The sequence below is a fragment of the Aquarana catesbeiana genome, linkage group LG03 (assembly GCF_042186555.1).
Source record: "Aquarana catesbeiana isolate 2022-GZ linkage group LG03, ASM4218655v1, whole genome shotgun sequence".
In the NCBI taxonomy this organism is placed as follows: Eukaryota; Metazoa; Chordata; class Amphibia; order Anura; family Ranidae; genus Aquarana; species Aquarana catesbeiana.
The window spans coordinates 300301410-300329021 of NC_133326.1; the positions used below are offsets into that span (position 1 = coordinate 300301410).

At 40.7% G+C, this 27612-nt stretch overlaps 1 protein-coding gene across 2 annotated transcripts in view; it reads right to left on the reverse strand.

Annotated features, from left to right (window-relative positions):
- Positions 1-27612, reverse strand: part of PTPRQ (protein tyrosine phosphatase receptor type Q) — a 450263-nt gene that overhangs the window by 276145 nt on the left and 146506 nt on the right. For both annotated transcript variants that reach the window (XM_073620248.1, XM_073620247.1), the window contains exons 8-11: positions 20265-20437; positions 10217-10394; positions 525-686; positions 257-436 (exon numbers count right to left, since the gene is read on the reverse strand). In XM_073620248.1, the coding sequence (XP_073476349.1) occupies positions 257-436; positions 525-686; positions 10217-10394; positions 20265-20437 (693 nt within the window). The remainder of the gene's footprint in view (positions 1-256; positions 437-524; positions 687-10216; positions 10395-20264; positions 20438-27612) is intronic.

Here is a 27612-nt window from a genome sequence, read left to right on the forward strand (position 1 = left end):
TGCCATTTTATCACAAAGAAAAATGAGCGACGCCAAAAATTTGGATGGCAAACACAATTATATTGTTATAGCTGACACGGAAGGTGATATTTTATTGCTTTTTTTTTCTTTCTCTAATTCTATCCTTTTTCTGTACAGTCATCAGTATACATGCACTTAAATGAATTGGTCCATATGCCTTAAATGATTTCTGTAAGTGCTGAATAATTTGTGAAATAAAAAAACAGAGTGAAACAATTTTATAAAAAAGTGATACCTTGTATGAGGATGCTTGTGTTGCTGGTTATAACGTGAAAGGCCTCTCTTGTATATAGATCCATTGCATAGACTGTATAGTGGGTTATCATCCCATTGGGCTCCAGAGGTGGATCCCAGTATACCATAACTGATGTTGAACTTATGTTATAATAACTTATGTTATTTACCGAACTTGGAACTAAGGGAGAAAATTTACAATGTTAAAGTAATATTTGGCAAATAGAAATTAAACATTTTTTTACAAACCCTTGGAGACAAAATACTACCTTGCTCACTTGTCTTTATGACTATATCTGTTGGTGGTCCTTCTCCAACGGTTGTAAAAGCAGACACACTAATTGTATAGTCAGTAAAAGGTGCAAGCCTCTCAACAGTGTAGGACAGCTGTTCAACCTCAATGTTGATTCCATATTGCACATTCTCAGTAGCTAGTAACAGAAAAGACAGTATGTTATAATATAGAACATATGCTTGAAAAAAAAATAAACAATTTTTATACAATACAGTAATACATATGTACTGTAAATAAATCATTAATTCGTGTACAAGTTGTTAAGAACTTGCAATGATATAGTAACATTCTGATTCCGGTCTTATGATTTCAAAGTGAACATTTTTAATGACTCCCCTGTGCAACTAGCTGATGCAGGTTAGTTTTACCAACCCTTTGATATTATCAATGACGTGTTTTCTACCTCAAATTGTTTATGTAATTTATGATAACTGCCTTACTGAGAAGTATATACTAGTATTTACTAAGTTTGTACAAAGCAATGTCCAGATTTTAACAGGTCAGTGTAGAAAATGGTTAACTATCAATGCTTTTTATTGACTTATTAAAGTGTATGTTAAGCCAAAACATTTTTTACATCTTGGATGAAGGGAAGCACTAAAACATTGGTTGGATTTTTACTGCTATCCAGGGATCAGTTAGAGAGAGATGTATCCCCTCACATATCTCTAGATATATTGGAGAAATAATTGGACTTAGGTTGGGTTTTTACTGCTATCAGTTGGAGAGGTCTCTGCTCACATGCAGTTGCACTGATAATGGCTTCAGTATATTAATTAAAAATCTACATTTTGCAACACAAACACAAAATATATATAGGGGAAGGCTAATTTCCCCATCAACTTTTTAATTCTAAATGGGTGTATTGGAGAGGTAAAACCGTTGTCACCATAACAATAAGTGATGGGAAAACTCTCTAACAGAGACCCAGATAACAGTGAAAACCTGACAACAGATGTATTCCTTCCTTACTGGATGCAATCTTTCCTTATTGGATGTAATCCTTTCTTAGGCCCCATGTACACTGCTGCTGGTAAACGGACGTTCAGAGGCAGTTGGATGCTTTTTTCAACTGCCCCTGAACTCATCCAGTGTTATCTTATGTGTACATGTACACAGGCTTGTTTAATGTCGTTTTTAGGCAGTTGCGTTTATAGGCTTTTCTTTGAAGGAAAAAAAATGAGTTCAGACGCCGAAGTTTCCAACATTTCAGATGCCAAACGCAGCTAAATGCGGTAACTCGCGTTTAGCCGTGTTTCATTTACAAGCGTTTTTAATTTTTGGCTATTTTGAAAAAAAAAATTAAAAAATTTTTTTTTTTCAAACACTTCTAAACGCAAACGTGGCTAAACACGGCATGTAAACGCGGCAAAACGGACGTTTTAAATGTGGGTTACTATCTGTCAAGTTAAATCGTTCAGGAGAGGTTGTAAAAACCTCCCATGTACATTAAGCCTTACTGTATCCAAAATTCAAAATAAGTTTGGGTTGAACTTACACCTTAAATATGCCACAATGAGACCAGTAATGCCAATTTTAGACAGTCATGGCTTTTCAACAAAATGCGAAATTTTTTATAAAAAATGTAAACAAGTGTCATAGCAGAATACTTGTGTTCTCAGAAATGTAATTTAAAATGTGTTCATTGATGGGTGCTCTACAATATGATTCTCAGTGATCGATGTGATTTCTGTTTGGGCTCAGTGTCAGCAGGTGAGTAAATAAAGCCTCACACATGCTCACACTGCCACTAATAGCTCAAACACATTTCTCTGCTGTTCTGGTACTACGCTCTCTATTAAATGTTTAGTGTTATGCTACAATTGTGTACTTAACTGCTTAGAAAACTCCTGACCCCATGGATATTTTAACTACTTATAATTTAGTGGAAAATAATTCATCTATTAACTGCTAAATTATAACTCATTATAAAACTTCTGAAATAAAACTTATTTTAATGAAAAACAAAGAGAATAAAACTAGCAAATGATATACACTGAGCAAAATTATAACCGCAACACTTTTGTGTTTGCCCCTATTTACCAAAAGCTGAACTTAAAGATCTAAGACTTTTTCTATGTACACAAAAGGCCTATTTCTCTCAAATATTGTTCACAAATCTGTCTAAATCTATGTTAGCGAGCATTTCTCCTTTGCTGAGATAATCCATAAACCTCACAGGTGTGGCATATCCATATCCAGATGCTGATTAGACAGCATGATTATTGCACAGGTGTGCCTTATGCTGGCCACAATAAAAGGCCACTCTAAAATGTGCAGTTTTATCACACAGCACAATGCCACGGATGTTGCAAGTTTTGAGGGAGCGTGCAGTTGGCATGCTGACTGCAGGAATGTCCACCAGAGCTGTTTCCCTTGCATTGAATGTTCATTTCTCTACCATAAGCCGTCTCCAAAGGTGTTTCAGAGAATTTGACAGTACATCCAGCCGGCCTCACAACCGCAGACCACGTGTAACCACACCAGCCCAAGACCTCCACATCCAGCATCTTCACCTCCAAGATCTTCTGAGACCAGCCACCCAGACAGCTGCTGCAACAATCGGTTTGCATAACCAAAGAATTTCTGCACAAACTGTCAGAAACCATTTCAGGGAAGCTCATCTGCATGCTTGTCGTCCTCATCGGGGTCTCGTAACCGACTTGAGTGGGAAAATGCTCACATTCAATGGCGTCTGTCATTTTGGAGAGGTGTTCTCTTCACGGATGAATCCCGGTTTTCACTGTACAGGGCAGATGGCAGACAGTGTGTATGGCGTCGTGTGGGTGAGCGGTTTGCTGATGTAAACATTCTGGATCGAGTGGCCCATGGTGGCGGTGGGGTTATGGTATGGGCAGTCATATGCTATGGACAATGAACACAGGTGCATTTTATTGATGGCATTTTGAATGCACAGAGATACCGTGACGAGATCCTGAGGCCCATTGTTGTGCCATTCATCCACGACAATCACTTCATGTTGCAGCATGATAATGCACAGCCCCATGTTGCAAGGATCTGCACACAATTCCTGAAAGCTGAAAAACATCCCAGTTCTTGCATGGCCAGTATACTCACAGTACATGTCCCCCAATAAACATGTTTGGGATGCTCTGGGTAGGCATATAGGACAGCGTTTTTCAGTTCCTGCAAATATCCAGCAACTTCACACAGCCAATGAAGAGGGATGGACCAACTTTCCACAGGCCACAATCAACAACCTGATCAACTCTATGCAAAGGAGATGTGCTGCACTGCGTGAGGCAAATGGTTGCCACACAAGATACTGACTGTTTTTCGGACCCCCCGACCCCTGTAAAACTGCACATTTTAGAGTGGTCTTTTATTGTGGCCAGCCTAAGGCACACCTTTGCAATAATCATGCTGTCTAATCAGCATCTTGATATGCCACACCTGTGAGGTGGATGGATTATGTCGGCAAAGGAGAAGTGCTCACTAACACAGATTTAGACAGATTTGTGAACAATATTTGAGAGAAATAGGCCTTTTGTGTACATAGAAAAAGTTGTAGATCTTTAAGTTCAGCTCATGATGAATAGGGGCAAACACAAAAGTGTTGCGTTTATAATTTTGCTCAGTGTAATTAGCAACATAGAATTATAATTATAGTAGCATCACAAGATAATCAGGATATGTACAAGGCTGCTTTCTTCTGGGTTCAAGGGTTTAAAGCGTAACCTTACTGAAAAAGATTTGCTCTTCCTCCTCTTTCTCCCCTACTTTTGGAACATAATTTCTTTTTTGGGGGTGAGCGGGTACCTAGTTTTGACAGGTACCCACTCCCCACTTCCACTGGAATCGCCTAGGCGATTACACTGGAAGTTTGTCCCCATCCCTCCCTTCCCGCAACCTTCTGGGACATGTCACAAGTCCCAAGAAGCTGCGGGTCTATTCACAATGCACAGTGCTGTTCGCACATGCGCAATGAGGAGCTGGCTGTGAAGCTGCAAGGAGTCACAGCCAACTTCCTACACTCAACATGGGGGCATTGGGGACCCAATGACTGGTGAAGAACCTGCCCAGTTGAGTACAGTGCTAGATCCCTGGACAGGTAAGTGTCTTATTATTAAAATTTAGCAGCTACAATATTTGTAGCTGCTGACTTATTTTTTTTTTAAATTGACCGGAGAACCGCATTAAAAACATAAAGCTTTTAACTATATAAGCATAGCTCCCAACTCTCTCATTTGGAGGGACTGTCCCTCATTTCAGACCAAATTCTTCTGTCCCCTGTGCAGCCTTAGTTGTCCCTCCTTTTGGTCTGATGTGTACACCTCTATAGAAAAGGTACTATTTTAACCACTTCAGCCACAGAAGGATTTGCCCCCTTAATGACCGGGCCATTTTTTGCGATACGGCACTGTGTCGCTTTAACTGACAATTGTGCGGTCCTGAAATGCTGTACCCAAACAAAATTGATGTCCTTTTTTTACCCACGAATAGAGCTTTCTTTTGGTAGTATTTGATCACCTCTGCGTTTTTTATTTTTTGAGCTATAAACAATAGCACAAAATATTGGTAAAAAAAAAAAATCGCAATAGGTGTATATTGGGGAATCACCTTGTTTACATTTCCCTGTTCTGCCTCTTCTGACCGCGATCGCGGGTCAACGGACATTGTGTCCATGGGTCCCGCCAGCCATGCGCACGCCCGCTATCCTCCTTGCACGGACCGACGTACAGGTGAGTCGGTTCATGCAGGAGAGCCGACCTGCCGCAGTATATCTGCGTGAGCTGGTAGGCAAGTGGTTAGTACCAAAAGTTTTTTATCCAACTTTTTAAAACTTTTTATCATATTACTGCATTTGTTATTTAATAAAATCAATATAAAGGCAAAGTTGAGGTGTGTGATTTAGTTAATCATTTTCTGCATATTAGATCTCTGTGGTCCATGTAACCAGAGTAGGGATATGTTCTTTGCCTACATAATGTGTGCGAAAAGGCTTCTTTTCCTTTCTCTTTGGCATTTCAGAAAGTTGAGAGGTATGTATACGTTAAGGTGTGCCATTGTAGAGTTTTTAGTAATATAATTGTTTTGCTTCTTTCATCTTTCATCTTCCATTTGTAAACTTGGCCAAACATGAAGAAATGTGTTCATACAGTCATCTGATAGACACAACCACCATGCAACAAATATCAAGTAATGCCTCCAATTGTCTCTGTCCAGGTAGGTGTAATAATTATTACCTATCAAAAGTATTTTCATAGATATGTGATTGTGATAAACTTAAAGTAAATAATGATATCTTTGTATATTACCATTAATATATGTGCTATTATTATATAGTTTATAAGTATGTACAACCATTACATAAGTAGCCTGTCCTTCCTGCTTAGCAATGCTGCACAGAAACTGGAGCCAATTTACTAAGGGCCCATTCACACTACATTGCCCTGCACTTTTCTGTCTTTTAAAGCACAATGTAGTGTGTTCCAATAGGCATGCATTGTGGAAGTGTTTTGGGTGCCGTGAATGAATGATATCAAACTGCACCAAGCACCTAACAATGACATTGAGGCATGCTGCAACTACATGGAAATTTACAAATCTTTAAAAAAAGGGACTCTGTCATCAACTTAAAAAAATGCAGGTAAAAACACAGAAAAGTCAAGAACTTTAAATGTAAAGTAGTAGTGTTCTCCTTTCCATATTTTTTTTTTATTCACTTGCAGTGTGCCTTTGAACTTGCTAGACTCCAAGAAGAGTCAATTTCCTAGTACAGCTCTCTTCTTCCTTGCATGTCATAACCCTCTCCTCTTCTGGGAGGGTCTGATTACTTTCTGTACTGGCCCAGCTCCTCCATCCCTCTCATTTGTTCCCTACGTAACCTTCTATGAAGCTGCTGGGAAGCAGTAGAGTAAAGCCTCGTACACACGATCGGACTTTCTGACGGGAAATGTTCAATGACAGGCTGTTGGCGGTAAATTCGACCATGTGTATGCCCCATCGGACAATTGTTGTCGGGCTTTCCACCAACAAATGTTGGCTAGCATGTTTTCAAATCTTCAGTAGAAAAATGTGTGTTGTCGGATTTTCCGAGCGTGTGTACACAAGTCCATCAGACAAAAGTCCAAAGTACAAACACGTATGCTCAGAAGCAAGGACGAGCTGGAAGTGGTCGGTCTTGTAAACTAACGTTTGTAATGGGGAATTCGTGACGTGGCAAATTATGAAATCTCGAAATGCAGCGCATATTCTCTTCTTCTTTAATGGGATAATAATGAAGCTTCTTTGCTGGTGATATTGATGGAATTATTGTTATATTCAAAGGCTTTTTTTTTCTAGTGATATCAAGAATAATATTATTATGCTTTTTTTTATTCGGGCAAGTTACCACAACACCATTATCCTGTGGTTTTTAAGATCAAAGATACAACTATGTTGGTATCCCTTGTTACTTTTACATTGTATTTTTTAAAATGTATTTTACAAATTATATTTTGTAAAATGTAACTCCCTACTCCCAAACTGTCATTTGAAGTAAAACACATAGCCAAGTATTATTCTACACATTTTTTTTATTGTGCATTAAAAAAAGAAAACAAATAAAATTAGACATGCTATCTGCCAATAAAACTGCCAAAAAGTGCATTCTATGCATCCAAAAATATAGAAAATACACCAAATCTAATCATTATTCAACCAAAAAAATAATGTCAAAGCAATATCTCCAACGTCAATAGTATATAAAACGTTCTCTCCTCCAATTCCGCAACATGGCTGGTTGACGAATGGCCATTCAAAAACAAACTGAAAAGTGTGAAATGAAAAGCGCAAAATGAAAAGTGCGAATCAACACTCACCAAACTTCTACTAACACAAAATTAGCAGAAGGAGCCCAAAGGGTGGTGCTAAAGAGCTGAAAAACAACGTAGTATGTCACTACGTTCGTAATTGTTGGCCAACAATTGTGTGGCCGTGTGTATGCAAGACAAGTTTGGGCCAACTCCCTTCGGACAACATTCCACAGTTTTGTTGGCCAACAATCCAATCGTGTGTACGAGGCTTAACACTATAGAGCATCATTTAAGTGACAGCTCAGTGTCTCCTGGGGCTGCTGACATCACATCAAAGATAATAGTGCCCAAATTAGTCTCAAGGATGTTTTGGCTTTCTACACAAAGAAGGCTTTTACAGGCAAATAACATGCATAAAATATGTTAAATGCACATATCATTTTATGGGAAGATTTTTATTGAAATAAATGGTCTGGTGGCAGGGTCTCTTTAAAGCCAAAAATGAAAACATTGACTATCACACCAGTAAAATGTTAAAAATTACATTAAAAATGTATTTAACAAGATAAATGTTAGGACTTCCTAAATTAAGTGCAGCATGGTATGTGACACAGTATACAGGCATACCCCACTTTTAAGTACACAATGGGGTTTATTTACTAAAGCTGGAAAGTGCAAAATCAGGCTCACTTCTGCATATAAACCAATGCGCTTCGAACCCCAGCTTGTTCAATTAAGCTTTGGTAATAAAACCTGGAAGTTCATTGGTTTCTGTGCAGAAGTGAGCCTGATTTTGCACTTTCCAGCTTTAGTAAATAAACCCCATTGTGTACTTAAAAGTGGGGTATGCCTGTATAGGGGAAAGGGTTTCTGCAAAAAGCCAGAATATTTGGAAAAAACAGAAAGTATGGAAGATATGGAAGGTTAAAAATGGAGCTCAACATACAAACACCAAACAGATTTGATGAGCTACATCTGTAAGTCTCAGCTTTCTTGTATTATATACCCATTTATTTATGTACACCTGGCACCAGCCTTGTCACATGGGAATTAAAATGGTCAGCTGGGAAAATCCAAAATGAATGAAATGAACATGAATGGACCAAATTATTACATTTTCTGTGGAAATTGATCAAGATGTGCTGCTTAACTGGTACCTTTACAGTGGCTTAAGAAACGTTGCTTCTACAGGAGTTTTGTGTTCTGCCTGTACAAGCCACAAATGTTATCCTATGTGTCCATGCACATTAGGACGATTACAAGCACATTTTGATCTCAACGTTTAGAGGTTCACATTTCTGATTGGAGCTTACTGGCAGAAAAAAACGTAAAACTTTCCTAAACTCGTCTAAACTTTGTACAAAAAATGCTCTATATGAGTGTTTTTTACTGCCAAGAGAACAGACTTTTTTGTAGCCTCCCTGGCGGTTTTACCGAGTGTGGCTCGGGGTTAAAATTCAGGACCATTAGCGGTAACCCCGAGCCACACTCGGGATTACATCGCAGGATCCTGGTGTGGCTTTACTTACCTTGTCCCTGGGATCCTGCGATGTCCCCCGCTGTGTCTGCGGGCTCCGTCCTCCTCCGAAGCCTCTCCGTGCCAGGCTCCGTTCCCTGCGAGCGTCGCGACGCAGGAGGGTGGAGCCTGGCGGCAAATTCAAAAAATTGTAAAAACATAACACATACAGTACTGTAATCTTACAGATTACAGTACTGTATGAAATTATTTCACATCCCTTTTGTCCCCAGTGCTTTGTCCTATGCCCTGCATGCAGTTTTATGTTATATATACTGTTCTTTCTGCCTGGAAACTGGAGATTGTCCATAGCAACCAAAAAGTGTCCCTTTACGTCAAAAGTGGCTTTAGACCAGCTAGAAAACAGCGATAGTAAATTAGAACACTTGCAGAATTGAGCGATAGTGAATCATGGGGAAATTTATTTTATTATTATTATTTTTTTTTTTAATTATTTATTTTTATTTATTATATTATAATTTATGTTTTTGTGTTTCAAACTTTATCATACCCGGGATATCTACTAGAGTCTTGTTTGGACAGATTTAAGTGTGTTATTGTTAAGAATTACAGACCTACAATATAAAATGCCAAATTTCCATGCAAAATAATTGTACCGCTTTCAGCACCTAAAATCCGAAATAATCATACCGCCAGGGAGGTTAAGCCCAGTGTGCATGGAGCCTAAACAAAAATGTTCTCAGAACCTGAAATGGCCAAAATTATTGGTTGCAAATGTGAGTAAAAGCTGATAGAAAGCTTCTAAAATTGCTAAGTCATTGACCAGCTTAAGGTCTTTTAACAAAAAGAGGCATTTATAGTGTCACTTTTCATTCACCTAATACTGTTGCAATATTTTTTAAACATATATCTGTCAAGCCTACAATGTTTGTATACACATAAAGTCCATCTCTCCAAAGGAGGGCGAGCTCATTTATTGGCTGTAGCTGGGTCATAGCAGTATTGTCATGTCAGAGAGGTCAGCTGCACCTGTTTGACTCCACACACGCTGGTCTTGTAACACTTTGACCTACTTGACTGTAATAGTGACACTTGAAGAGCCATTAGTCAAATGTTCCCCTGCTGAAGCCCTGTATGCTGCAGTAGGTGATACGCTAATCCCTTACAGTCACACCTGCTGTGGCAACTGTAATAACTGATTGTCTATGCAGCTTGCCTGGGAGCTATAGGGTGTGACTTTTTCGAATACGGGAGGTCAGCAGTGTGACAAAATGGTGTAACCTTTGTGGGTGGCAATGCCATATGCTGTGAAACATTTTTAGGAAGCAATAACAAAAAAAGAGCAATCAAATGTTATTGACAACTTTACAAAAAAATTTGCTATTACAAGGAGTTTTTTTTAGCTACTTGAAAACATGAGCTACACATTACCTGTGTCACCATTTGCATTGTTGTAGAATGCCACAGGGGGCATAGTTTGGACTGTGGAAAAAATGTCAGCTGATCCTTCATACGTTCCAGTCATAGCTTCCTTTGCATGGCCAAAAAATAACGATTTGGTATATTCATTTACTGCAGTTGAAATCTCATAATCGGTGTTAGCGATGTACTGCAGATACATAAGGAGTGTCATGTTAATGTAAAGTAACATACAGTAACATTCAAAAAACTGTTTTTTCTTATTTAAATAAATGCTTTAAACCATATGTTACAATAAAATGATATTTATTCCTCTATTCCTCTCAAAATATTAGTATGGCTTCAGTGCCCACATAATAATGCAAGTACAGGTGCACTAAGACTAATGCTGGGTTTACACTGTACTTTTTATACAAGCAACATTTATACCGAAAGTAAGTATCATTTGACATCTGGATTTAATACTGCACCACTAAAGAATTTCAATGTCACTGACTGACAAAGTCTAATTTAAAGACAATGAAACAGCATATTGCAGTGTGATGTTCTATGCCTTCAGATTATAATGTTACCATGTACAGTATAATTAAATAGGAGGGTTGTAATTACCAGGCCTTCAATTACCCATAGCAAAGGTTACAAAATAAGATGCTAGGGTGGACTACACTGGCCTATCAAAAATCTTTCAGATGTGTATTTCAAGCACTGAAGAAGTAGTAGATTATTCAAGTAGTGCCTTATCTTTATCACATTTCTGTAATATTTATCAACACATAATTCTAAAGTCCTAATCACTAACCTAGCTTATGGTGCTCTGCATTCTGAGAAAAACCTAACAAAGCCCCCCCCCCCCCTCTAAAAAAAACAAAAAAAATATAATTTTTTTTTGGTTACATTTATATTGTTTTCCATTGAACCTTTGCAGAACGGAGCCTTAAAATACTTCTCACCTAATTCAATACCCAAATTGTTAAGCAAAGCAAACACGGTGCTGCTTCATAAATAAGCATGTGTTTTCATATATTTTTTTTTTGTTTAACCGTTTGAGAACTAGTGGCTGTCAGATTTGTGATAAATAATTTTTAACCCTTAAGTTTGTTCCCATATTGTATACATCTCAATATTTCAGGACAGACAAGGCTTTCATTTGATAGTAGATATTAATATATACAGTACTGTGCAAACGTTTTAGGCAGGTGTGAAAACATGATCTAAATTAAGAATGCTTTTAGAAATGAAGTGCTTATTTTTATCAACTTACAAAATGAAAAATAAATGAACAGAAAAGAGATCCAAATCAAATCAATATTTGGCGTGACCACTTTTTGCCTTCAAAACAGGTACACTTGTACACTGAAGGAACTCGGCAGGTAGGTTGTTCCAGACATCTCGGAAAACTAACCACAGATCGTCTGAGAATGTAGGCTGCCTCAAATCCTTCTGTCTCTTCTTTTATCCCAGATTCCATGATGTTGAGAAGATGCCCTAAAGATAGTTCTTAATGACATTGGCTGTATGTTTGGGGTCGTTGTCCTGCTGTAGAATACATTTGGGGCCAATCACATGCCTCCCTGATGGTATGGCATGATAGATAAGTATCTGCCTGTATTTATTAGCATTGAGGACACCATGGATCCTGACCAAATCTCCAACTCCATTTGCAAAAATGCAGCCCCCCCCCAAACTTGCATGGAACCCTCATCATGCTTCACTGTTGCCTGCAGACAACCATTATTATACAGCTCTCCAAACCTTTGAGAAACAAAGTGCCTCCTGCTACAGCAAAATATTTCACATTTTGATTCATCAGTCCAGAGCACCTAATGCCATTTTTCTGCACCCCACTTCCTATGTTTTCATGCATAGTTAAATTGCTTAGCCTTGTTTCCATGTCGGAGGTATGCCTTTTTGGCTACAATTCTTCTATGAGGACCACTTCTGGCCAGAATTCTCTGGACAGTTGATGGGTGCACTTGGGTCCCACTGGTTTCTGCCAGTTCTGTGCTGATGGCACTGCTGGGCATCTTCTGATGTTGAAATAGAAGTAAGCATGATGTGGTTTTCATCTGCTGCATTAAGTTTCCTTGGCAAACCACTGCATCTACGGTCTTCAACGTTGCCCATTTTTTTGTGCTTCTTCAAAAGAGCTTGAACAGCACATCTTGAAACCTCATTCTGCTTTGACATCTTTGCTTGGAAGAGACCTTGCAGTTTAAAAATAACCACGTTGTGTGCTCATTCTTGCCATGGTATATGACCTGTGACATGAAACTGTCTTCCACAACCTCACCTTAGTAGCAGAGTTTGCCTGTTCCTCACTCAGTTTTAAGCCTCCTATACATCTGTTTCTGTTTCAGTTAATAACTGTGGTTCAATCAACATTTGAAATTGATGATCATTAGCACCTGCTTGGTATAATTGGTTAATCATACACGTCACTAATCCTACATAATCCCCTGACTTTGTGCAAGTTTGGTTTGAAGCCAAAGGGTAGGCACACCAAATATTGATTTGAATTAGATTTTTCTTCAGTTCCCTCACTTTGCATTTTGTAAAGTGATACAAATAAACAATAAAATATATATTTTTGAAATCATTCTTACATTACATTCTTCACACCTGCCTAAACTTTTGCACAATACAGATTTTTTTAAGACAGAATTATTACAAAAATTCCTAAACAAAAGGAGGAGGAAAGGGTGCGACACACTGCAGAGAGGCTGCACAAGATAGCAAATGCACAGATTAGGGAGCATAGCAAGAGAAATATATAGACACAGCCAGACAATAGAAAGAGAAGGTAGCAGGTGCCCAGACACGCTGTCTGGCCAATCACAACCCTCAAACTAGCATAGGATTGGCTTTTGCTGGGATAGGCACATAGCAATGGCAATTCCTACTTCCTAGTTTACAGTTTCTCATAGGACCCTAGCAGGGACATAGGAAGGACATAATAGGTATACTAGTTTACACAAGTGTTGTATTAATATTTTCATTAGATCAATATTCATCTATTTTAAAAAATGTGTCCAAAGATGTTTTTCCCAAATATTTTCTTGTGTAAAGCATGGCAATTAATAGAGGAGTATGTCTACATTCTTTCAACATGCAAAGCATCATTATTCAGTGCATGGTGGGTGATCTCTCTTTTAGGAGAAAAAAATAGTGTTATAGTTCTCATTTATTTGTATTTTATGTTACATCTTTTGTCCAAAAATAGTATGGTGAGCATGAGAAATACAGAGATCTGCTAACTAGTACACTAATTGTACTCATCAACAAAATATTCAGCTACTGGTTTGACTCTTTAAAGTGGAACTCAGCCAACAAAACATATTTATATATATATCGCACAAAAGTGGGTACACCCCTAACATTTTTGTAAATATTTTATTATATCTTTTTATGTGACAACACTGAAGAAATTACACTTTGCTACAATGTAAAGTAGTAAATGTACAGCTTGTATAACAGTGTAAATTTGCTGTCCCCTCAAAATAACTCAACACACAGCCATTAATGTCTAAACTGCTGGCCACAAAAGTGAGTACACCTCTAAGTGAAAATGTCCAAATTGGGCCCAAAGTGTCAATATTTTGTGTGGCCACCATTATTTCCCAGCACTGCACTGCCTTAACACTCTTGGGCATGGAGTTCACCAGAGCTTCACAGGTTGCCGCTGGAGTCCTCTTTCACTCCTCCATGATGACATCACGGAGCTGGTAGATTTTAGAGGCCTTGCTCTCCTCCACCTTCCGTTTGAGGATGCCCTACAGATGCTCCATAGGGTTTAGGTCTGGAGACATGCTTTGCCAGTCCATCACCAATTACCCTTAGCTTCTTTTCCAAGACAGTGGTCCTCTTGAAGGTGTGTTTGGGGGTGTTATCATGTTGTAATACTGCCCTACGGCCCAGTCTCTGAAGAGAGGGGATCATGCTCTGCTTCAGTATGTCATAGTACGTGTTGGAACTCATGGTTCCCTCAATGAACTGTAGCTCCCCAGTGACGGCAGCACTCATGCAGACACAGACCATGACACTCCCACCACTATACTTGACTGTAGACAAGACACACTTGTCTTTGTTCTCCTCACCTGGTTGCTGCCACACACACTTGACACCATCTGAACCAAATATGTTTATCTTGGTCTCATCAGACCACAGCACATGGTTCCAGTAATCCATGTTCTTAGTCTGCTTGTTTTCAGCAAACTGTTTGCGGGCTTTCTTGTGCATCATCTTTAGAAGAGGCTTCCTTCTGGGATGACAGCCATGCAGACCAATTTGATGCAGTGTGTGGTGTATGGTCTGAGCACTAATAGGCTGACCTCCCACCCCTTCAACCTCTGCAGCAATGCTGGCAGCACTCATATGTCTATTTTCCAAAGACAACCTCTGGATATGACGCTGAGCGTGTGCACTCAAATTTTTTGGTTGACCATGGCACGGCCTGTTCTGAGTGGAAGCTGTCTTGTTAAACCGCTGTATGGTCTTGGCCACCATGCTGCAGCTTAGTTTCAGGGTCTTGGCAATCTTCTTATAGCCTAGGCCATCTTTATGTAGAGCAACAATTATTTTTTCAGATCCTCAAAGAGTTCTTTGCCATGAGGTGCCATGTTGAACTTCCAGTGACCAGTATGAGAGAGTGAGAGTTCTAACAGCAAATGTAACACACCTGGTCCCCATTCACACCTGAGACCTTGTAACATGACATTGGGGAGGGAAATGGCTAATTGGGCCAAATTTGGACATTTTCCCTTAGGGGTATACTCACTTTTGTTGCCAGGGGTTTAGACATTAATGGCTGTGTGTTGAGTTATTTTCTGAGGACAGCAAATTTACACTGTTATGCAAGCTGTACACTCACTACTTTTCATTGTAGCAAAGTGCCATTTCTTTAGTGTTGTCACATGTAAAGATATAATAAAATATTTACAAAAATGTGAGGGTATACTCACTTTTGGTTCATGTTTCACAAGTATATATATATATATATATATATATATATATATATATATATCAATTAACAAAACATATAGCTGAAAAAGGAACCACTGAAGATGATTCTTTAGTTATTAGTGGGTTTTAGAAAGATAGTAGACAAATGGCAATCTCTCTCCATTCCAAGGGGAAGAAATTAACCTGTGCTGATCCTATTGTAAAAAAAAGTAAAATAAGACAAAATGAAATAAAATAAAACAGAAAACCTTAAACCTAAATCAACTATACAAATAAAGAATATTGCAATATCAATTATCCAGTTAATAAACCATCACAGTGACTTGTAAGTTGTTATCATATCTCTAAAATACATAAATATGTATCATTATATCACACAAATAAATGTAAATCAAAATCAGAGTTCAAACCCCCAGGAATAAGGGTATCTAAGCGATGGATCCAATCTACTTTAGAATATCTACTTCTAAATTCAATTCACGATCTCCCTCTCGTCTATTTTTTTTTAGTTCATCAATTACCATATATTTTAACTGTGAGACTGAATGTCCTTTTTCTACAAAGTGCCTGGCCAGAGGTAAACTGAGTCAATTTATCCCTGACCGAATATTTATGTCGGGCGATTCGATCTTCTACCTTCTGAGTTGTCTCACCCACATAGAGTAAACCACAAGGACATTTGATAATGTATAGAATAAATGCCATGTAAAATAATTCTTAATTCTAATGCCAGTTAATCTATGTGGGTGAGAAAATTTTGACCCCTTGTCAAAATTTGATAATACAATTGCAATGAATACCGTTTAAACAAGGAAATTAACCTGTTTTTCAGGGTCCCAGAAAAGTAACAATAGGTTTAGGTGGAAAAAATTGATCTGCTCAAACTAAGCGATCACGAATGGTTCTCCCTCTATGGTAAGATGGTAAGGGAAGGGCACAGAACTCCGAAGTGGAGGGATAATTTCCACTCAAAATAGGCCAATGTTTCTTTAGACTATTATATAATCTAAAATAAAAAGAATGATACTGTGAGGTTGGTCTGATTGTTTTTGCACTTTATCTGGAACCGTTGCGCTGCTCACTGCACCTGTTTTGAATATATATATATATATTCAATATATACTATATTGTCAAAAGTATTGTGATGCCTGTCTTTTTATGATTCATGAACTTTAACCACTTCAATACAGGGCACTTTCACCCCCTTCCTGCCCAGTCCAATTTTCGACTTTCAGCACCGTAGCATTTTGAATGACAATTGCGTGGTCATGCTACACTGTACCCAAACTAAATTGTTATTTTTTTTCCCACAAATAGAGCTTTCTTTTGGTGGTATTTGATCACCACTGGGGTTTTTATTTTTTGCACTAAAAATTTTGAAAAAAAAAAGTTTTTCCTTGTTTCTGTAACAAAACTTTGTAAGTAAGCAAGTTTTCACCTTCACTGATGGGCACTGATGATGCGGCACTTTTATGCAACACTGATGGGCACTGATAGGCGGCATTGATAAGCAGCACTGCTAGGTGGCACTGATTTGCAGCCAGGGCCGCTTTATCGATTGGGCACACTGGGCAGTTGCCTGGGGGCCCCACTTACCTGGAGGGCCCCACCCGGTCCCAGGGCCGATTCTCAGTGCAGTAGCGCTGCAATCTGCTTCAGAAGACTGATGCCGTCGTGCACTGCACTGGTTGCTCACTTGCTAGAATCGCCGGTCGCCCGGCGTCTAGCTTAGCAACCAGTGACGTCAGTCATAGGCCGCGCCCGTCCCAGCATTCATAGCGCACCGCGGCTAGTGAACAAGCTCCGCCCACCTCTTCTGTTCTTCAGACAGCGTGGCTCAGAGGGAGCGGAGCGCTCTCAGCAGCAGAGCGAAACTTTCGGTTTCTGAAGAGATTGCTGATCTTGTGCCATCTTCATCTTGGCTTAGAAAAGATGGCCCGGCCCTTGCCCTGCCTCCATCTGGTATTTATATTCTGTATGGTGTATTGCAGAACACCCATGTAGGATGGCATGTATAGCACAGTCCCAACATACTGAGCCCTGGGGGGTATTTTATAGTCATAATACACAATGCTGATCTGTCCAGGGGATTGGTGAAGGGATATACAACCTTTCAGTGGTGATCTTTGCCTCTCTTTTCCTCTGCCCTGGTGAGGCTGCAATTTTGGGCACAGTGAGTCTGCAATGGGGGCACAGTGAGTCTACAATGGGGGCACAGTGAGGCTGCAATGGGGGCACAGTGAGTCTACAATGGGGGCACAGTGAGGCTGCAATAGGGGCACAGTGAGGCTGCAATAGGGGCACAGTGAGGCTGCAATGGGGGCACAGTGAGGCTGCAATGGGGGCACAGTGGGGCTGCAATGGGGGAACAGTGAGGCTGCAATGGGGGCACAGTGAGGCTGCAATGGGGGCACAGTGAGGCTGCAAGGGGCACAGTGAGGCTGCAATGGGGGCACAGTGAGGTTGCAATGGGGGCACAGTGAGGCTACAATGGGGGCACAGTGAGGCTACAATGGGGGCACAGTGAGGCTACAATGGGGGCACAGTGAGTCTACAATGGGGGCACAGTGAGGCTACAATGGGGGCACAGTGAGTCTGCAATGGGGGCACAGTGAGGCTGCAATGGGGGCACAGTGAGGCTGCAAGGGGCACTGTGAGTCTGCAATGGGGGCACAGTGAGTCTGCAATGGGGGCACGGAGAGGCTGGAACGGGGGCACGGTGAGGCTGCAAGGGGCACAGTGAGGCTGCAATGGGGCACAGTGAGGCTGCAATGTTGGCACAGTGAGGCTGCAAGGGGCACAGTGAGGCTGCAATGGGGGCACAGTGAGGCTGCAATGGAGGCACAGTGAGGCTGCCATAGGGGCACGGTGAGGCTGGAATGGGGGCACAGTGAGGCTGCAAGGTGCACAGTGAGGCTGCAATAGGGGCATGGTGTGGCTACAATGTTGGCACAGTGAGTCTGCAAAAGGCACAGTGAGGCTGCAATGGGGGCACAATGAGGCTGCAATGTTGGCACAATGAGGCTGCAATGTTGGCACAATGAGGCTGCAATGTTGGCACAGTGAGGCTGCAAGGGGCACAGTGAGGCTGCAATGGGGGCACGGTGAGGCTGGAATGGGGGCACAGTGAGGCTGCAAGGTGCACAGTGAGGCTGCAATGGGAGCACGGTGAGGATGCAATGTTGGCACAGTGAGGCAGCAAGGTGCTCAGTGAGGCTGCAATGGGGGCACAGTGAGGCTGCAATGTTGGGCACAGTGAGGAATTATACTTGAATTCTTGAGAGTAGGTGCGAAAATTGGGACAGGCTTCTAGGGGCCCCAGTGCATTACTTTGCCCAGGGGCCCATGATGTTGTTAAGATGGCCCTGTTTGCAGCACTGATGGGCACTGATAGGTGGCACTGATGGGCATTCATAGGTGGCACTGATAGGTGGCACTTATGGGCATTCATAGGTGGCACTGATAGGTGGCACTTATGGGCACTAATAGGTGGCATTGGTGGGCACTCATGGGCGGCACGGATGGGCACTCAAAGGCAGCACGGATGGGCACTGATGGGTGGCACTGATAGATGGCACTGATAGGCAGCACTGATCAGGAGGCACTGACAGGCAATCACTGACGGGCACAGAGTGGCATCCTAATGGGCACTGATTGGCACTGATTAGCATCCCTGGTAGGCTCACCTGGTGGTCTCCAGTGGGCATCCCTGGTGGTCTCCAGTGGGCATCCTCAATGGGTCTGCACTGATAATCAATGCGCTAATTATCAGCGAAGACCTCCCCTGTCAGGAGAGCAGCCGATCGGCTCTCCTCTACTCACGTCTGTCAGTGCGAGTAGAGGAAAAGCAGATAAACAGCTTTTCCTGCTTACACTGTGATCAGCTGTGACTGGACAAGGCTGATCATATGGTAAAGAGCCTACATCAGAGGCTCTTTACCAGGATCAGAGATGCGGTGTGTCAGACTGACACATCACACCAGCGATCGCCATGCTGTGCGCCTCTAGTGGCAAGCGCTAGAAGCTTCTCCTACTGGATGTCATATGACGTCCAGTCAGGATAACTTCACCACTTTGCAGCTGTCATTTTGTTATACGGAGGGTGGGAAGTGGTTAATGGCACCCCAGTCTTAGTCCGTAGGGTTCAATATTGAGTTGGCCCACCCTTTGCAGTTATAACAAGACATGGATGAGCAAGTTTGGGGTGGAGGAATTTGACTGCCCTGCACAGAGTCCTGACCTCAACCCCATAGAACACCTTTGTGATGAATTTGTGATGAATTAGTGATGAATATCTATCCAAAAGTATTGGGACACCCACCTTTACACACACATGAACTTTAATGGCATCCCAATCTTAGTCCGTATTATATATATATATATATATATATATATATATATATATATATATATATATATATGTATATACATATATATATATATATATATATATATATATATATATATATATACGTATATATATATATATATATATATGTATATGTATATGTATATATATATATATATATATATATATATATATATATATATAGGAAGTGTGGGTTTGGGTAAGATTTCTTATTTCGGACATAGGAAGCACTGAATAACCCACAGATGTTCTAAACCTTCTCCGGTTTAAACAAATGAAAAAAAAGTTTTGACTAGGAGTTCCACTTTGATAATTATTTTTATGTTGAATCATAATCATATACAATGTTGTCATGTAAGCTTGCCTTAAATAGGCAGGTTTTAGAGGTGACTAAAAGATCTGCCTTTCGCCAAAAGCCCACTGCTCTCTACTATGGTAAGGTGTTTTTCTTGTCTATCCACTATGTGGCTTTTCCCTGTCTTCCTTTTTTCTACATTTGTCTCCCAAACACAACACTCTCTTCAGCACTCCTTTAATTGGAGACAATAACAGGAAACACTTGTAGGTGTTGAGCTGCACTCAGTAGGTGTAAAAGAAAGAAGATGAAGCTCTTTTTAATCCCACCGAGAACTTGTAGATCAAGCAACGTGTCAAAACACCTGCAAAGCAATAAGTGATTACTAATTGTTCAATGCAAAAGATAAACACAGATTTCAAAGTCTAGCAGAGTACCTTATATTTTCCTGTGAGAATTGTATTCTCAATGGCCATTCCCGTTTCCTTAACAAAAGCTCTGACTCTGTACTGTGTGATGATGCCATTTGGCTGTGACGGCCGTCGCCAGCTAACAGTTATAAAATTGGCTTCCACCTCTTTGGCATTTAAATCAGATACAGCGCTGGGTGCTTCAATTGAAGAGAAAAAAACAGTTAAAAAGATTTAAAAGCAGTCCTGCTACTAACACTAAATAGATGAATCTTATTTCATATATTTGTAAAGCTTTCCATGTAAAGTATACAGTGCAACTAACCTAACCTGATCCTAAGAATATAGTGGATATACTAACATTGATATCAGTTTCTGTTAGTCGTAATGTTTTTAGGCTACACTTAAAGAGAAGAAATGAGATGGTGAAAAAAGTTTGTGGAGATCTCATCTACAAGTTTTTTTTTTGTAGGGTGCTTAGGTACCACCATCATCACTATGCTCCATATAACCGCCTCCCCCCTTTCCCCACAGAACATATTCAGGGTTCCACCTATACTCAAATGCAATCTTTATATGGCAGTGATAAGAAGCACCACTGGGCTGCCATTGTTATATTTTCAGGAAAAAAAGCTAAAGATTCTCAATAGTGCTGGCCAACAACCAAAAGCCTAACCTTACCCTTTGACAAAGATAACATGACCAAGACCCTAGGGTTTCAAACATGTGATCTGGTCATCACTAATGGGTGCGTGAAGCAGCATTTCCTCCAAGAAAAGTATTTCAACCTCTCTGAAACTCTTTATTTATCCATCCACACAAAACTGTTAAAATAACTTTAAAAGGCAAATTCATTGCCTACATGAGTCCGATGAGATGAGATTATTCTATGAGATGCCGTCAGTGCATCAGGTGTGATCAATTTTCAATGATTTACACCATAGCTTGTAGACTCTATAACTTTCACAGAGACTAAATAATATACACTAATTTGGGTTATTTTATCAAAGAGATGTAGAAGTATAAATTTTGGCCCAAATTTATGAACAAAAATGATTTATACATTTTTTCATAGAAACTAAAAAACATGTTTTTTTTCTTTTATTTTCACTCTTTTTTCACTTATGTTGCAAAAAATAAAAAACCCAGTAGTGATTAAATACCACCAAAAAAACGCAAGAATGAAAAAAATGATAAAAATTTTGTTTGGGTACAGTATTACATGACTGAGCAATTGGCATTCAAAGTGTGAGAGTGCTGAAAGCTGAAAATTGGTCTCGGCAGGAAGGGTGTGTAAGTGCCCTGTATTGAAGTGGTTAAGGGGAACCCTATAACATAATTAAGAAAAAAAAACGGCATAGAGCCCCCCCTAAAATTCATTACAGGCTCTTTTGGTCTGGTATAGATTTTAAGGGGTACTCCACACCAAATTTTTTTAAAAAGAAACGGCTTGGGGTTCCCACCAATCCATACCAGGCTACTTGGCCACAACATGGGGAGGGTGCTTTGGGTGCTGATGGGGACAAGGGCCTCTTCGCCACAACCCTGGGCTGTGGCTGTCGGAGTCTGCAGGCAGGGAGCTTATCAGAATCTGGAAGGGGCCCCCAGATCCCGGGCCACCCATGTGAATGGGTATCGGGTACCCCTTCCCATTCACCAAAAAAGTGTAAAAAAGTAAGAAACACCGTAAACAGTTTTTGACAAGTCCTTTATTTAAAAAAATAAATAAATGTCCCTCAATGTAATCCACTATCAATCACACCGCCTGCCGATCTTGAAAGAGATACCTAATACCCATTCACATGGGGGGGGTCGGGATCTGGGGGCCCCCTTGTTAAATGGGGCTTCCAGGTACCGATAAGCCCCCCCCAGCCACAGACCCCGACAACAACAGCCCAGGGTTGTCAGGAAGAGACCCTTGTCCCCATCAACATGGGGGCAAGGTGCTTTGGGGTGGGGGGGCACTGTGCCCCCCTGCCCCAAATAACCCACCCCCCATGTTGAGGGCATGTGGCCTGTATGGTTCAGGATAGGGGGGCGCTCGCTCACCCCCCCTCTCTTTTCCTGACCTGCCAGGCTGCACGCTGGTATGGATTTTGGGGGGGACCCCACACCAATTTTTAATTTTTTCTTTCAATGGTTTTTATTGAAGTTTTTAGAAAAGAATATGTTTTACAACATAAAAGGAAGGGAGAAAAGTGATATACACATTCAGGTTGTATACAATCCGGTGATATACATTCTCAGAAATTTTCATTTAGTTAATTAGTTGTTCAAGAGGCATGTAAACATTTAACATAAGCAGAGTATGTTCACTGTGCGTTGTGTTTTTCTTGTTTTCATTAGTCAAACGTTAATAGAAACAGAACCATCAATAAAAACATTAACTTTTGGACCATATTGACCATTGTTTATCAAATTTTTTGCATTGTAAAGAGTTTATTGCTAAGAGGCGCTCGAAAGTGTAATTTCTATGAACTGCTTTGGTTATGTCTGATAGGTTAATGGCATTGGTGGATTTCCAATGTCGTAATATCGTTAAGCGTGTTTCAAGCAAAATATGAGTTACGACTGGTCTAAAGTCTATATGATATTTTTCTATGTTCAGGTGCAATATTGCCAGCGCTGGGTCTGGTTGAGATATTACTCCCGTTAACGTGGAAATCAATTTAAACACTTGGTTCCAAATGCATTTAACAGCAGGACAACACCAAAGCATATGCAGTAAATTGCCTATTTGCCCACAGGCTCTCCAGCAATTTGGGGATGTTCCCGGGAAGAATTTCGCTATTCTATATGGGGTGTAGTGCCATCTATTGGCCATTTTAATAGTTAATTCCCAATGCTTAATGCAGTGGGAAGCCTTGTGTATTGCTCTAAAGGCTTGTTGCCACTGTTCATCTGAGGCTGATATACCTAGTTCTTCTTCCCATTTCTTCATTGCAGTAGTTTTGGTAAATGTGAGTTTATCTTTGGTGATATTATAGAAGAAAGATATTCCTTTTGTATGTTGTTTGGTTGTGGTGTAAAATTTCCAAATATTGCTCGGAAGGTGTATGGTAGGTGTAGGCTTAGATTTAAGGAAGTTTACAATTCTTACGCACGTAAACTGTGAATTCTTTGGAAGATGGTATTGTGTCATGAGTTGCTCCACAGATTTGGGATGTGTGCCATTATATAGGTCTGATATGTGTAGTATGCCCTTTCTTGACAGGTCTTTGATTGTCAGCATTGGGATTTTTGTTTCCAAGAACGATAAGGGTATATTATACTGTATGTCTTGTTTGTCTTTATACGTATGTTCCCGTATAACTCTCCACGCCTTTAACGAGATTTGCGTAGTAGGAGGCAGTTTTTTTGTGTCCCACGGTATCCACCCGTCTGTCATGAGTAGTAGGGGTAGATTGTTCATTGGTGCTGTCGTTTTTTCAATGTCCACCCATAATGGTGTGTCAGTTGTTTGAAACCAGTGTTTGATTTGGTCAAGGCGTACTGCCCAATAGTAGTCATGTATGTCCACTAAACCTGCTCCGCCCGCTTGCTTATGTGATGTGAGATTATTTCGTGAACATCTAGCTTTTTTTCCCTTCCATATGTATTTCCAAGCAATATTCGCTATATTTTTTAATAGGTGTTGAGGGATAGACAGTGGTAGAGAGCGGAATATGTATAGTATTTGTGGCAATAACATCATTTTGTAAGCTGTAATTCTGCCTAACCAAGATACTTCGCTGTTGGACATGTTTTTGGTTTGGGCTTCCAGTTTGTTAATGAGTGGTAATACATTGGCTTTTATTATTGTGGATATTTTATTTGTGAGTGTGATTCCCAGATATGTGATATTTCCTTTACTCCACATATATGGTAATTTTGCTTGTAGCGATTTTCGGGTATTTGGTGAGATACCCATGTCTAATATGAGAGATTTAGTAAAGTTGACTTTATAGTATGATATCTCTCCAAAAGCTATGAGGATTTTATGGGCCTGTATTAAAGATATGGAGGGTTTAGTAAGTAGCAGGATTACATCGTCTGCGAATAGATTAATGGTATGTTTTACTGACCCAAACTGGAAGCCTGTTATCAAAGGGTGGGAGCGTATGGATTCAGCTAACGGCTCTATCATCAAATTAAAAATTGCAGGAGATAGGGGGCACCCCTGTCGGGTTCCATTCTTGATCTGGAAGGTTGCGGATAGGAACCCCGCAGAGTACACCTGTGCTGACGGGCAAGAGTATAATGCCATAATAGCTTGCAGAATTGGGCCTTTGAATCCAAACTTCCGCAATGTTTGTTCCATATATGTCCAGTGGACCCTATCGAACGCCTTCTCTGCGTCAATGGATAGCAGCAGAGAAGGCGTTCGAGTCTTTTCAGCATGGTTTATCACATTAATAATCCTTCTAGTGGCGTCCGAAGTTTGTCTCCCTCTCACAAAGCCCATCTGGTCTCTCGTAATGAGATTAGGTAATATGCGTGTTAGTCGCTTAGCTAGTAGTTTCGCGTATACTTTTGTGTCGGAGTTCAGCAGTGATATGGGTCGGAAGTTAGCTGGTGTGTTAGGTTCCTTACCCGGTTTTGGTAGAGTCACTATATGTGCTTTTAGCATTTCCTGTGGAAAGGAGGCAACCTCAGCAGCTTTATTGAAGATTTTTGTCATGTGTGGAGATAGAATATTGGTAAACATTTTGAAGTATTCATTAGAGAATCCGTCCGGGCCTGGGGATTTCCCATTTGGAAGTGTATGTATTGTCATTTCAATTTCTCTGTGTGTTATCGGAGCATTTAAGTGTTCTAAGTGATCGTCAGAGAGGGCTGGAAGGTTTAGGTGCTCCAGAAAAGAATTTATTTTGTCTATAGTTGGGTGTGGTGTATGTGCATCTTCGTGTAAATTGTATAGTGAGCTATAGTATGTAGCGAATTGGTTCGCTATCTCTTGTGGATTTGTGATTCTGTGTGTTAGCGTAGGGTGTTGGATGTATGCTATTCTAGTTCTGGTGCGTGCCGCTTTCAGTCTATTCGCTAGGTATTTACCTGCCCTGTTAGCATTGGTATAGTAGTTTTGTCGTAGGTATTTTAAGTGTTTGTCATATTGTTGAGTTAGGAGCGTTCTGAGTTGTTCTCTAAGAGAATTGAGTTTGTCGATAAGTGCTGTGGATGGGGATATTTTGTTTTGAGTTTCTATAAGGTGTATGTCTGCAATAATAGTGTTCAGCTGCTGAGTTCGCCTCCTTTTTTCTCTAGTTCCCAATTGGATCAGGATTCCTCTCATAAAGGCCTTGTGAGCGCTCCATACAACAAATGGATCATCCACAGAGCCCTCATTTTCTGAAAAGAAATTTTGTTTATGTTGGGAGATTATTTTGTGATATTTATTATCTTGGAATAGTCTGGTGTTGCAACGCCAGATGGGTGGTGAGGAGGAGACTCCCTTCTCTACAATAGACAGGGAAATGGCTGCATGGTCAGACCATGTAATTTCATGTATTTTAGACATGTTCACGTTTTGCAGGAGCCATTTATCTGTTAAAAACATGTCTATTCTGGAGTAAGAAGAGTGCCTGTTGGAAAAAAAGGTATAGTCCCTTTCCGAGGCGTGTAAGCATCTCCATATGTCGTATAGTTCCTCTTGGTGGAGTATGGACTGAAGGGATAGGGTTCCTTTTGACTGGCCTGATGATGTGTCCAGTGTCGGATCTGAGGTTATGTTGAAGTCCCCGCATATTAATAGGTTACCATATTTCATGGAATTTGCTTTGTGTAGGACTTTTTTGATGAATCTGACTTGGCGTGTATTCGGAGCATACAGTGTGATCACTGTGTATGGTTTGGAATTAATGTCTCCTGTGAAGATGATGTACCTGCCTCCAGCGTCAGTAAAGACATCTTTAGGTTGTATGGATAGCGAGTCCTTGAAAGCCATTAGGACACCTCCTTTTTTGCTATTTGGTGTATTGGCCATGTATATGATTGGGTAGTTTTTGTGCTTACATTGAGGAGCATTATGTAATTGGAAGTGGGTTTCCTGGACACAAAGAATGTCCGCTTTGTGTGTGCTAGCTTCCTTCCACAAGGAGAATCATTTAGCTGGGTGATTTAGTCCCCGGGTATTAATTGAAAGGCATGTTATCGTCATTGTGAAAGGTACTTGTGGTTTTGTGGGGTGATGTAGTAGATGTACTCACTGCGCCCGGTTGAGGGGGAGATCCTTGTGGGTTGATGATGAAAGGTAGGTCTTTTCATTTCTTCGTGTGTCTTGACTGGTCCGTTACTTTCGTGGATAAAACTGTGTATATCAAAAACAAAGGGTGCAGAAAAACAAGGAGAAAAAAAACAGAAAGTCAACAGGGGTTTGATAAGAAATGGATCCATGAATTGATCCCTGTGCAGTTGTAACTGCTACTGGTTGACTGGGGTGTAGGTAAGAGTTAATCCTAAGCTCTTCCCTGGAGATAAACTGAATTATATCTGTGTGGAGTGTTATGAGCTTCCACCATTGCTTTTCTTGGATGAGCGCTTGTATGAGACGGTTTGCCACTCGTTCTGTATAGGGGTCAGTCCCTGAGGTTGCGCATGTTGTGCTGGTTGGTCAGATATTATGCCCCAGTTCCTTAAAGCCTTAAGTCCCTCTTCTAAGGTAGACACCGAGATGGTTTGGCCATTGTGAGTGATCGACAGGGTAGCAGGGTACTTCCATTTGTGCAAGATATTGTGGTTTCTCAGGGCTTTTGTGATGGTCAATAAATTTCTGCGGCGTTGCAGAGTGTGTCTAGACAAGTTAGGCAGCACTCTGATGGCGGCATACTGTTGTGGAATATTTTCCTGTTTGCGGGAAACTTGCAGAATACGATCTTTTATGTGGTAGTAGTGTATTCTCATTAAGACATCTCTAGGTGTGTCATCTGGGAGGAACGATGGTTTAGGTACCCTGTGGATCCTGTCCACTAGAAGGTCTGATGCAGTTGCCTCAGGTATTAAAGTGGAAAAAAAGGCCTGGGCATATTGCAGAAGCTGAGAAGGGGGGACAGATTCTGGAACCCCCCTCATTTTGAGGTTGTTCCTCCTGGATCTGTCCTCGAGGTCTGCTATTTTATCTTTTAGCCATAAGATGTCCTCCCCTTGTGCTGAGTGCGCTTCTACCATAACATTATAAGATGAGGTGTACTCCTCCATCTTGTGTTCTACCTGATTCACTCTGCGGCCTAGCGTCTGCACTTCCCTCTGGCATTCAGTGATTCCTCTCATCAGATCTGTCTGCAGTGAGGAGCGCAGGGACAGCAGCATATCTTTCATTAATGTATCTGACACTGGCCTATCTGCTGTGGGGAAATCTGTGATAGGATCCCGGCCCTTAACGCTCTGGCCTGTAGTGCTG